At 41.7% G+C, this 13,675-nt stretch overlaps 1 protein-coding gene across 1 annotated transcript in view; it reads left to right on the top strand.

Annotated features, from left to right (window-relative positions):
• Positions 1-8,520: 8,520 nt before the first annotated feature.
• The window catches only part of fhit (fragile histidine triad diadenosine triphosphatase), a gene marked incomplete at its 3' end in the record, with an annotated part of 218,157 nt that continues 213,002 nt past the window's right edge, over positions 8,521-13,675 (top strand). Inside the window, exon 1 of the mRNA XM_079217765.1 lies at positions 8,521-8,632. Within this exon, the coding sequence (XP_079073891.1) occupies positions 8,527-8,632 (106 nt within the window). The 5' untranslated portion in view covers positions 8,521-8,526. The remainder of the gene's footprint in view (positions 8,633-13,675) is intronic.

Below are 13,675 nucleotides of genomic sequence, written 5' to 3' on the forward strand. Positions count from 1 at the left end.
TCCCCAACAAATGATTCAAGTGTATGTATCATGAAGTAAGCAAGGCAATGAGGCAAAAGAACCTGAAGGTGGATTGCTGCACGACAATCAGAGGTCAACTTGGAATGGAAATGGGTTCAGGGAAATAATCACAGCAAAATATATATTTTGAGGGTCAATAATAAACAACGTCGATGCAATTATGATTTTTTTCTTCTTTTTGGTCCAATTCGAAAAAAAATCACTATTCAAAGTACATAGTCATTTTGATAGGGTGCTAAATACACCAATGGATTGATCACAGGTGATGAGATTGTCTCTTTTTATTTTTCTGCTCTGCTGTGTGCTCACACCTCTATATTCAAAACATTGTTGTGCATTTATTACCAATGGAGGTGAAGTTAAACAATTTGGAGCTAAAGCTGTGGGTGGCTGCCATTCACACCAGCCATACACGTAATCGAGGTTACCCTCATGCTTACAATGCGTCAAGTCAAAGCAGTAGTGGTGGTTATATGTACCTATTTTCATTTTGACTTAAAGCTGTGTTAATTCATGCTCCCGAGTACAGTCCTGCTAATAACAGAGCTAACAGCTAATGTATGGAAATATGTTTCACTATCGTGTGTAAAACTCCAAACAGTTAAAATGAGTTTTGGACAAAGGCAAATTACAATGTTATCATGATTCAAAAGTTTAAAAAAATTAAACTTGAATCAATCCGGTTGTTTGATGGAGATGTTATCACAGCCACAATTAAATAGATAATAGAGATGAATTATGACCTGTTTAACTTCCGAACACTAGATCTAAGCTGCTCATTAAAACTACTGACGCCATCAAACAAGATACTGTGAGTAACTTTTAACTTGTTATGAAAAAGTCTCAATTTAAGATACCTGATTAACACAACATTTACCCAACCGACAAGTAGCTGAAATAAATGTCAAGACCTGAGTTTGCAACCAATTTCATTTTTAGACATCCGACAGACACAGAGCAACATCAACATCAGAAAAAAAATGCTTGGACACTTCCTGATCTGCGCTCAAATTTAGTTACAGGAACACGCCCCAAAAGCAGGTGGAGAACAGGGGGAACAAAAATACGTGGCCCTGCGTTTCTCTTGTGATGTCGTGACAATGTGAGAATCCAGTTACAGTGCAAAGTAATCTGTCTGGTGAACTTTGAGAGCATACTTGAAAGGGTAAATGAACAAGTGGAAACAAAAGGGCTATATTGTGCAGCCCTTAGGCCATACTGGTCCAAGGAGTTACATTGTGTGGGCTAGGTATGAAAACCAAAAACAAAAGGCCCAATATTGACCAGCATCTGAGTAAAAATTGCAATACTGAATCCTGTTTAAAGGAGTTCCGCTGAGAGCAAAGTTTCCAGATTCACGATGGCATAAATGTTTGATTGAACTATCTCTGACGCATTCAGGGGTGCTGAAACTGCTGACCCCAGAACACGGCAGAGACAAATAATCTACCCCCTGTAGACCATCATTGATAGCTGGGAAAAAATAGTACATTGCAAATGTCATCTTTGGCATGGAGAGCCATTGCCAGGTCTTGTTTGATGTCAGTGAAAATGTCAGATGCTCCGAGGCAGACATGTGCACTGAATCGTCCCGGTAGGAAGGCTCAGCTATCAGAGGGGGTGTGGGGGTGTGGGGGTTACGGTCTGATTCTGTGTTTTGCTTGGTGGTCAAGGTGGTGTTCGTGTTGGTGCTCTGGAGGTCCATATCCATGTCATTGTACTGCCATGAATATGTGCATGAAGAGTGTAATGTTTCATCAGGCTACAAAACGTGTTTCACCTTGTTGCTTTGAAATGAGGCAGGTAATCATTATAGCTGTTTCAATAATACATTTCAAACAAACTTGGGGTTGATGAATTTACTTTTATTCAAACACATTAAAAATACAAAACATTTCCAAGTCAGTAGCACCAGCACTGGTTAAGCCCAGTTTATTTCCGGCTCAATTTCCAGTTTGTCCCGTGTACAAGCTTATATCAGTTTGATTGTTTGCGAACCGGCTGAACAGGCATTTAGCACTACACACATTCTGTCAAATTAAGAAGTAGCCTCCATCAGCAATCTGCGCTGACCGCATCCCTCCCTAAACCCAGTTCGTATCGCATTAGTATTGAGCAACATGACAATATGATTATCATAATATTATATTTGTTTACGAACAGACTAACAGAGCCACTAGAGCCAGGACTTGTAGGACAAACGCAAGAAACAAGAACAGTGTGCCTCAGGGTGTCTGCAATGACCACTCGTATTTTAACGTAAAGGGTAAGAACGGAAGGAGTAAAGCAATGAATACACAATGTGAAATGTTAAATAGCAGTATCATGTCGTATATTTTATTTGTAACAAAGTTATTACTAATATGTCATATTTGGTACCCAAATGTAAGCAATTGTCCATGTAAAAAAGTGGTAAGGCGACAGTACTGGCAGTTGTGTTTTTATTGACTTTGGCAAATGCTGGAATACAGCGTTTGACATAAATACGTAAATGACGTTTAAATACAATGCAGAGGTGTAGGTGATTAGACACAGGAGGATTCCATTAGGGGCGGGACAGACATTAAGTTACATTTCTTTTAGCTGGCTTTGTAGCACAAGGATTTAAAAATGTGATTCTGGAAGCTAATACAGAAGTAATATGATCTCTTTCTTTATGTTTGTTAGTTCAAGTGCTGCAGCATTCTGGATCAACTGGAGAGATTTAAGAGAGTTATTAGAGCAACCTGATAGTAAGAAAGTGCACTAATCTAGTCTCGAAGTAACAAATGCATGGATAATTTAAATGGACTTGTATAGCGCCTTTCTAGTCCTCCGACCACTCAAAGTGCGTTTCATTCATCCATTCACACAGGCATGTGGGAGTTAAAGGACATATCCTGATCAAAGATAACTACAAGATTCTTTGCGGTGCAGCTGGGTGCCACGGCAGATATCGAAACACTAGTTCAGAGTGTATTATTTTAGGTCATCTATAATATCTCTGTCGGGCACTTTTGTAACTTACAATGAGCTGAAGATACTGTGCTTTAAATGTCACATTATAGCATTTGATAGAAGAGTGCAAAACTCTGTTTCTCAAAGATGCCTGGGTCAACTCTGGATAATAGATTGTTTAGTTGCCTCCAAACAATAAACTAGATACAAGTTAATGTTCAGTTTTGACCCACTGCAATGACAAAATCAGTCCACAGACTGGCAAAGTACTTAAACCTTCCTCAGTGGTAGTTACCGCTACCTAAGTGTTTCCAGAACCACATTTTGCCATGATGACACGCACACGCGCACACACACACACACACACACACACACACACACACACACACACACACACACACACACACACACACACACACACACACACACACAGGAAACAATACCAGCGTGGCTGTTGGAGCATTTAACCAGAAAAGGGTGCTCTCATGGGTTCCTTTATCAGGCTCCTCGGGGAGTGTCATCAATATTAAACCACTCAAACAATCGTGGCTATATACCACAGAGAGTGAGACACTATAAGGCTACATTTTATATTAAAAGTTGATTTAATTACTTAAAATTACCCTGGCAGGCTCTTTTCACATTCAATTTTTATTCAAACAGTTTATTGCACTTCAGATCACTGAAACAGTTAAATCCCTAGGAAACAAACATGGCCCGACTTCCATGTCCTCAGTGGGAGTTGTGGCCTGTGCTTTGTGCGGTCTCAATAAAAGAAAAGTATCAGTTTTGCTTTTGTAGCTGAAACGGCTGTTGGCATTTACAAATTGAAGGTGATCAAATCTGTGTAAAGTGAACACTAATTGGGTCATCTCTCCACACAGTGAACTAATTGCAGCATTGTAGTTCTTAATTGTGGAATTGTCAGAGTGCATTTGGAATGCTAATGCAGGAGAGACAGCTGGTGAGAGAGGGTGTGGATGAGTCTTCTGGGACCAAATCCAGACTCACTCATGGCTATTTCCCTCTCTTGTCCTCTCTCTCTCTGTGGTGACTGAGTAGCTCAGGTAGAGAGATGGAAGGGAGAAAGAAGCGTGCATGGTGCTGCGATTATCTCCAGGCTCCAGCCTTCCTCCTCCTCTCCCGCACCGGGCACCATTTACCACCAGGCACATTTAACCCCATTACAGAAAGTCACATGCACGTCTCCTATGAAGGGGATCCTCAGCCGACCCTCACCTTCATCAGATCTGCATCAGGGAATCTTTTTTTTTTTTTTTCAGGACTACCAACTAATTTGTTTTACTCCATGTTTTTTTATTTTTTATTATTGCAACACATTATGCACTTATGCAAAGTTGAAAGCTGTAAGAAAGAAGAAAATCAACAGACCAAAAACAATATCATTTATTTGTATTTATATAACTAAAAAGCAAATATGATTATAATAATGAAGAGCCACATCTGTCTGTGCCACGGTGCTTGATAAGTGTTATCAAATACTAAACATGCACAAATATGATCTGAGGAGCTTGAGCCTAATTACCGCCAGGTTGATGATCCCCTAATTGCCGCCAGGTTGATGATCCTCTCAATCTCAAAGGGCCCGATGAACCTTGGGCCCAGCTTTTTGGACTCTACCTGCAGAGGTAGGTTTTGGATCGACAACCACACCTTCTGACCCACCTGGTAGATGGTGGTGCGGTGTCGGTTAGCTGCTGTTGCGTAGTGGTCGGCCGAACGAAGCAGGGTTGCTCGGGCCCTCATCCAGGTCTGGCGGCAGCGGTGGATGAAGGTCTGGACAGAAGGGCAGGGAACCTCCTTCTCCAACACTAGGAACAGAGGAGGCTGGAACACATATGCTCACTGGAAGGGAGACTAGCCTGTGGCGGAGCTGGTCAGGGTGTTGTGCGTGTACTCCACCCACATCAGCTGGCGGGAGCAGGAGGCAGGATTCCGGGAGACCAAGCAGCGTAGGGCCGTTTCCATATTCTGGTTCTTCCTCTCCGTCCCACCATTGGATTGGGTGTGGAAACTAGAGGTCAGGTGGTCCCCAGCAGCGCACAGAATTCCCTCCAGATGGTGGAGGTAAACTGACTCGGTCGGAGACTACGTCGACCTGAATCCCATGTAGGCAGAAGCTGCCGAAGAGTGTCCTTGCTTCTTTGGAGGCCCGGGTGGTAGGTAAGTTTGGAGAAGTGGGCCCACTGGGGGACGTTGGACCTGAAGGACGAAAATGCGGTCAGGGGGACACACACTGAGACTGGCTTGACCCTCAGTCGCGGCCCTCACCGATTCCTCAATCTCCCAGGTGAGGACAATGACTCGGCAGAAGTCAGGAAGGATAGAAGAGGAGCCAGAGGTCCTCCTCCCCCTGGAACTGACGGGAAAAGGCATCAGGCTTGACATTGTGGCACCCAGGGGCGATAGGAGAGAGGGAAGTGGAAACGTGTGAAGAATAGAGACCAACTGTCGGTAGTTGAGTCTCTTGGCAGAACAGATTTGACGTGGTGGCGTGCTCCTCCTGGTTCTTGAAGGATATCATCGAGGTAGACGAATACGTGCCAATCTAACATGTTCCGGAGCACGTTGTTCACCAGGGTCTGAAAGATAGGTCTGGTTAAGCCGAGGGGCTTCACAAGGTACTTGTAATGCCCCTTAAATGCCCCTGAAACCACACAGCCAGACAGGCACACCCCCCTGGCGGCATGGCGGTTAATTGCAGAGCAACGCGGTCCCTTGACGCAGAACTTCGAATGCTCAACGACGGTGTCACGTCGACGGCGTACCTACGCCGTCGACGTGACGGAGAACCATAAATTAGGTTTCAGGGAGTCGTTGATGTTTTTTCCATAGCCTCCCTTTAAAACAGAGGCAGACAGGGAGTAGAGGCGACCTTTAGGTGGGAACGTGCCCGGATGGAGGTCGATGGCACAATTATAAGGACAGTGGGGAGGCAGAGAAATGGCCTTGGATTTGTTGAATACTTCCTTGAAGTCCAAGTATTCAATATGAACCCCGTAAATTCAAATAAATTTAAGGCAGGAGGAGCTCCAACCCTGATAAGCCCCCGTAGTCCAGTCGATGTGGGGTTTGCAGAATATGAAAACTAATGGTCTCGTGGTGGTTGCCGGACAGGAGCATGTGGACTGGGATGGTTCGATGTGTCCCCAGAAAGTGACCGCCAATGGCGCTGGCTGGAACAGACTCTCTGGTCCATTATCCCATTATCCATGATGGACGCATCGGCTCCAGAATCCATTAAAGTGGAAATAGTCTGTGGGCCCCCGGGTAGCAGTAGCCTGGCGTGGAATAGGGGTCGTTGGCAGAATGAGGGTCGAGACACTGCGTAGCTCACTAGTATCTCCTGGTCTACTGGTGATCCCTGGATTTTACGGGGCAGGTGAGCGCAAAATGGCCAGCCTGACCACAGCACATACAGATATTTCCCCTGCGGCGCCGTTCTCGTTTCTCCGTGGAGAGTCTAGTATGTCCCACCTACATAGATTCAGTCTCTCGAGGAAGCACCAAACTGGGTAATCCTGGCTGCTGGACGAGTGCAGTGAAAAGGTAGGCTTCGGCTGTGCTGTTCCTGACTTCTCCAGCTGCATGGCCTGGATGCAACAATCCACTCTGGTGGTTATTTGATAAACCCGTCCAGGGATGTGGATAACTGAAACGAGAATAGTTCATCTTTGATGGTTCAAGCCCAGATTGGACTGGAGGAGATGGCAGCGGCGCCTCGCAATAGCCACGAACCAGGCTTGAGATTAGGTGTCGTCTTCTGAGTCCATGTTAGGGCCAGATCGTACTGTAACCGGTGTGGTACGGACCCAGAAGCAGTACGACGGACATCATGAATCATTGAGGAAGGCTTTATTGTAGGCAAAGATCTCAAAAGAAAAACGGCCTTGGATCCGCTCACCTGGAGATTTTTTAGAGGTCCATTCTTTAGTGCTTAACTTTGATAAATTTCAAAATTTGGAAAGACAATTGTCTGGAAAAGCTATGGCAAAAATTCTAGTGAGTAACAGCATGTGTGTTAAAAGTTACAATATGCAGCATGGGTTAAAAAAAAGAAGAAAAATGACCATTACCGGACCATTCTGCATATTATATCAGTAATGTTAGAACGCATGAAATCAAGATGTACCAGACCTAGTGTCTGTGCATCAATCTAATCAATTTCAAGTGATCCTCTTTGTTATTATCAGTTGGATTTTAGTATCATCTCAAACAACAGAAATGGAATGTGTTCAGAGCTTGAGAGTTCAGCTCGTCTGTATGTCATGTGGTGGCAATAATCGCTTCTCTCAGCAGGATGTCAACCGTGTAACAGTTTGATGGAGGAGTTTGTCAGACGTGACACCATCTCTCTTTCTTAGACATGGTCCAATAAGATGGATTTATCTCTCTACCACGCCGGAGTGTCACCAAGAGAAAAACAATTGCACACAATAAAGCCTATTTTCATAGTTGCTGTGATCACCACCTGTTTGAAAAGAGCTTTTTTTTATCCACTTGATTCAGTGTCTCGTTCCTGCTTCATATTGCATTTTTTTCCAACTATTACTTTAGTTCGTGAGATTGATCATTTTCAATAGCAAGGTCATATTTTGGTGAAATGTAGAGCCAGAATTTGAGAGGCTGTCAAACCTTGAAGGTTGTTTGAAAACTGCGGTTGTTATTTGAAACTGCGTTAGGGGGAAGTGAGAGGGTCTTTAATAATGTGCTGTTGTGCCCTTCGGCAGCTCTCATTTTACGCTTTAATTAAGCTCCCATTAGTCACATAGTCATGCTTTCTTTTTAACAGCTTGAGCTAATAAAGATAACTGAACACTGACTCATCATTGCCTTTAACAGTGTTGACACCAGTGACAGTTTCTGTTGTTGTCAGTGTAGTGTCTGCTCAGAAATGTTGATCACTAAGTGATAAGTGATGGTCCCAAGGATCCTCAGGAGTTTTTGGTGATTTGTGGCCACGAATGTTCTGGTTTTTGTTCCCAACTTTTATAAACACGAAATAGGGATATTTCCTTCTCAGATTGTTTTGATGTGAAAGATGTTTAGATGCTCGAAGACTTAAAAGTATCCAGTATTTAAATAAAATCTGAGCCCTCATATTTGGTCCCACTCCCTGACACACCCATGCTTTTCACTTATTTCTCTGACCAGACCTTTTTCGTGTGTGTGTGTTTGCGCTTTTTTTTTATGTTGTGAAGGTGTTGATAGATTAATCAGGGCCATGTCCTCAAAGATGTTTTAACGATTTAACATTACATGCTTGTGTAAGTAACTGTAGTACTAACTGTAATTGTCTAATTGTTCAATCTTTCATTGCTTATTTTCAAAAAGTATTGTAAAAATGTTTGTGTTTGGTTCATTTGTGTTCTCTTCGTATTGTTTTAGAATTACCTTCAGCCAAATCAGATCCTACTCAAATGAGGAATGTCAGTACTGTTTTTCACTGAGCGACGTTTTCCAGCTGTACGTGGATGTGTGCGATGAACAGAATATTTGACCACCTGCTGTCTCTGTGTCTTATCCAGGCCTGAGAGTCAGAGAGACATGTTGACCCTGCGCTTTGGACAGCATCTCATCAAGGCCTCGGCCGTGTTCCTGCAGACGGAACTGTCCTTCGCTCTGGTCAACAGGAAGCCTGTGGTGCCCGGACGTATCCTTTCATTACTTACAGGTGAGAGGTGGGCCTGCTGAGCTTAGTACTGTTTGTGGGTTGAAGACAGACCCCCCTGAATCTCTTTGTTTGATTTGATCCTGTATATGGAGAGAAAGAGAGAAAGTGACACACTGAGTATGTTTCCATTCAGATGTTTTTTCAAGCTGGTTTTAAATTGCCACCACTACAGTAACAACACAAATTAAATTTTTTTTATTTTTTTTATTACATTCGTCATATTACATATTTTACATACATTACACAAATTTTGTCCCTGCATGTTACCCATCCTTAGCAATTTAGAAGCACCCAGGGAGCAACTGTGGGGGTTCAGTGTCTTGCTCAAGGACACTTCGACATACGAACAATGAGGCGACCAGGGATCACACCGGCTACCCATGAGCCACAGCCACCCTCAAATTCATGTAAACCACATATTTAATCCATACATAGAATCAGAACCTCTTGAGCGTTTTGGCTAATATTCAGTCAGGGTTGCCAGACATCATTATATCACAAAGAGGGATGAGTTATTATTAGTTACAATATCTGGGATTAGAAGTGTATCACAAACTATAGGGAACAAACAAACCGGAAACAAACTTGAACATCTTAATGAGCTCCTAATCTATGCTCAAATCACCTAAACTAATGATCCTGTAAATCATGAACTGTAATACTTCAATGTTATCTTACTTTGCAAGCTTCACTATTCTCAGTGGTTTCATCATTTATGTTCGAGCAGACTAACTTATAAAGGTGTGTTTTGGCTCTTCGGGCTTTATATTTCACCTGACTCTTTTTGTGAAAAGTTAAAAAAGCTAATAAGATTTACAACCAATAAATGTGACTTTAATATCAAGTATGTTGCGGTAGCTGTTACTTATTGTGCAATACTATAGACGCATTTTAAACATACTTATTTAGCTTACTTAATTCAGTTTGACAATGTGTCATTAGAGACTTGGAACAGGTCCAGCTGGGGTTGAGAAAACCAGAAATAAACAGTTCCTGTCAATGGCTGAATGTCACATCTGTATGCAGCTGTTGTCATTGTTGTACATGATGCCCTCACACAGTTGTCAGGGTGACCTCTGCTCATTGTTGGCATGGTGAATCAGCCTAATTCCACTAATAACTGTGTGGCTGTACAGCACACATGGAGGCTGTGTTTGAAAAATATTTGGATGGATCTAAATCTCCTTTCACTACGTGTTGGTCACAGGATAATTTTGAATATTGTGTCAAGGTCTCAAGTTTATTGAATTGCAGTATTCTCTTTGATTTTGCTATTTGACTGGGCAGCATCATTTCCCTCACACACAGCTGTCCTTGTTGCAAGAGTGTGCCCATGCATCTTTTTGAAATGCATTTATTGATTCACAGCTGTTTGTTAATGTGTTGAAATATTTAAGTCTGTTGAACCTCAGCGTCACAGCTAGGGGTGGTCAGGTGTGGGCACATCCAGCAGTGATGCAGCATGGTGTCACAGTGATCAGTGTGTGGAAGCAGCTCGTTAGCAGGCCAAGATGGTCATACTGTTTGCAGTTACTCTGAAACAAGTGATTTGAGTTATTTATATTATCTCAGGTACTGAAAGTAACCAAGGTTTATCTTTAGTGTGTGTCTTTGTTTTGCCTATTAAATACTGCTTTATTCATTAATAACTTCAATCATTTCTGTTCCTCCGTTGTTTGAGGAAAAATACATGAAATAATGGATGTGACTGGGAATCAGTGAATGAAAATAGTATTTATTTTCGAGATGATGGATTCAAAGAGTATGACATAATTATGTTGTACTGATTGGTAAAATACACTGCTGTTCTAAAACAAGAGGAATTGTGAATAAAGCTTGATTTAGATGGATGGCTGGTTCTCTCTGCAGTAGAGATAAATAAACTATTTGAGAATTCACAGTTTTTTGTTTATATCCAAGCTACGACTTGGAGAGCCCGTGAGCCGGTACTGTAGCTACAGGGAGTGACAGCTGAGCAAAACGGGTTGAGGGTTCAAAGGGTTAATGCAGGTTTCAATACCACAGCATTATGGCTTAATTAACATCAGAGCATTTCAATTACCTCTGCTGTGTCTCTTTGTCCTGCATTAGCGTTACTAAATACATTATAGAAACATGTAGTGGTCCTTGACAGTGATCTGCAGTCTCCATCTTTCACAGTCAATATCTGTCTCATTGTTTCTCTATGACTTGACATGAACATTTGCTGCTCAATGGAGCGCTTCCTGAAAGCCGCCTGTTGTTGCCTGGCAACAGATGCTGTCTTTGCTGAGTGAAAATGACCTTGATATAAAGCCTATATAAGCGGACACACATACGCACAACACAGAGGAAGTTGGCAGACAATAACAACGACTGTTGAAGGTTATCGAAGCCTGTCTATGTGCATGACTGTTGGCTTTCAGTTTGTTTGGTTGATCATTACGTTTTCATTTGCCAACAAAACACTGATTTTTTTTTTTTTGTTCACCTTTATTAAATAAGTAAGCGTGTTGTGCAGAGGAAAGGAGAGGCCATGAATCATGAAAGAATAACTTTACTTTTGTCTATTAATCATTGTTTTTAACCAGCCTGTGCGAAAAAGAAGAAGAAAATAAAAATCTTCAACTAACTGCACAACTCCTCCAAACTAAGATTAACTTTGGACCAGGGAGACTTCTTTCTTTGCTCTGCTGTACACCTTCACAACGAAGCCATATGTTACATTACATATACAGGACTGTCTCAGAAAATTAGAATATTGTGATGAAGTTCTTTATTTTCTGTAATGCAATTAAAAAAACAAAAATGTCATGCATTCTGGATTCATTACAAATCAACTGAAATATTGCAAGCCTTTTATTGTTTTAATATTGCTGATTATGGCTTACAGCTTAAGAAAACTCAAAAATCCTATCTCAAAAAATTAGAATATCATGAAAAAGTATACTAGTAGGGTATTCAACTAATCACTTGAATCGTCTAATTAAGTCGAAACACCTGCAAGGGTTTCCTGAGCCATGAAAAACACTCAGCTTGGTTCAGTAAACTAAATCACAAGTATGGGGAAGACTGCTGATCTGACTTCTGTCCAGAGGACCATCATTGACACCCTCCATCAGGAGGGTAAGACACAAAAAGAAATTTCTCAAAGAGCAAGCTGTTCACAGAGTGCAGTTTCAAAGCACATCCACAAAAAGTCTGTTGGAAGGGGGAAAAGTGGCAGGAAACGCTGCACAACCAAGAGAGATGCCCGCAGCCTTAACAGCATTGTGAAGAAGAGTCGCTTCCAGAATTTGGGGGAGCTTCAAAGACAGTGGACTGAAGCTGGAGTCCAGGTATCAAAAGCCACTGTTCACAGACGTGTCCGGGAAATGGGCTACAATAGCCGTATTCCCATGGTCAAGCCACTTCTGAACTCAAGACAACGGAAGAAGCGTCTGACTTGGGCTATGGAAAAGAAGCACTGGAAAGTTGCAGAGTGGTCCAAAGTCCTCTTTTCAGACGAAAGCAAGTGTTGTATTTCATTTGGAAGTCCAAGTTGCTTGAAATCCAGTGTGAAGTTCCCACAGTCAGTGATGGTTTGGGGTGCCATGTCAGCTGCTGGTGTTGGTCTACTGTGTTTCATCAAGTCCAGAGTAAATGCAGCTGTGTACCAAGAGATTTTAGAGCACTACATGCTTCCGTCTGCAGAAAAGCTCTATGGAGATGAGGATTTAATTTTCCAGCATGATCTGGCACCTGCCCACAGTGCCAAAACCACCAGTAACTGGTGTACTGACCATGGCATTACTGTCCTCGATTGGCCTACCAATTTCCCTGACCTGAACCCCATAGAGAATTTGTGGGGTATTGTAAAGAAGAAGCTGAAAGACACCAGACCCAACAATGCAAATGAGCTAAAGGCCGCTATTGAAGCATCCTGGGCATCCATACAACCTCAGCAATGCCACAGACTGATTGCCTCCATGCCACGCCGCATTGATGCAGTAATCCGTGCAAAAGGATTCCCAACCAAGTACTGAGTGCATTAATGGACATTTTCAAATGTTTGATTTCGTTTTGCTGTTATAAATCTTTTTTTTTACTTGGTCTGAGGAAATATTCTAACTTTTTGAGATAGGATTTTTGAGTTTTCTTAAGCTGTAAGCCATAATCAGCAATATTAAAACAATAAAAGGCTTGCAATATTTCAGTTGATTTGTAATGAATCCAGAATGCATGACATTTTTGTTTTTTTAATTGCATTACAGAAAATAAAGAACTTCATCACAATATTCTAATTTTCTGAGACAGTCCTGTATATAATTAATCAAATAGATTTGTAAACATTATCCTTCTTGACTGCAGTCATCTGATATATACTGAGAAACCATAGAATATACTGAGTGTATTGTGTCTCCTCAAGCAAAGGTTTCCATCAGAACCAGTCGGTGCTGGAGATTGGTTTGAGATTATGATTCGTTGGATTGCATCGTAGCAATATGTCCTATTCATTTCTAATGGACTCTGTTCTGTGTTTTGACTGACAAGGATTACTTATGTTGTGCATCTTCTAAACCATTAATGTTCGTGCTTTTCCCCATGGTAGGGAGGATCCTAAGGTGTAAATATTCAACTTTTTGGTTATCTTTTTTTTTTTTTAACCCCTTACAAATACAAACAGAAGGTTGAGCTCTCGGGGCCACCATAGTACATCCTGCTGTCTGCAATGTTATCATAGAGTACCGTTTAGTAAGCTTTCCTCAAATTATGGCGGCTTGAATAATTGTGCATCTTTGTGATATAAAACAATTCAATAAATAAATGAAATGTATTTCATGAGCAAGCAACTTGGATTAATCCAGTGGTGTTTGTTTACATAATGGAAATGTGTATGTTAATTTGCTGATATCAGGTGGATAATGAAACTGCCTTTGGTTAATTTTAGCGTTCCAGCAGGTAGCTTTTTATATCTGACTTTCTCAGCATCCTTTAGTGTAATCTGAAGTGATAACGAGAGATTTATCAGACTCAATGCCTGATATTTAAACAGGTTATTTT

Source organism: Taurulus bubalis (genome assembly GCF_910589615.1).
Source record: "Taurulus bubalis genome assembly, chromosome: 5".
NCBI classification, from domain to species: Eukaryota; Metazoa; Chordata; class Actinopteri; order Perciformes; family Cottidae; genus Taurulus; species Taurulus bubalis.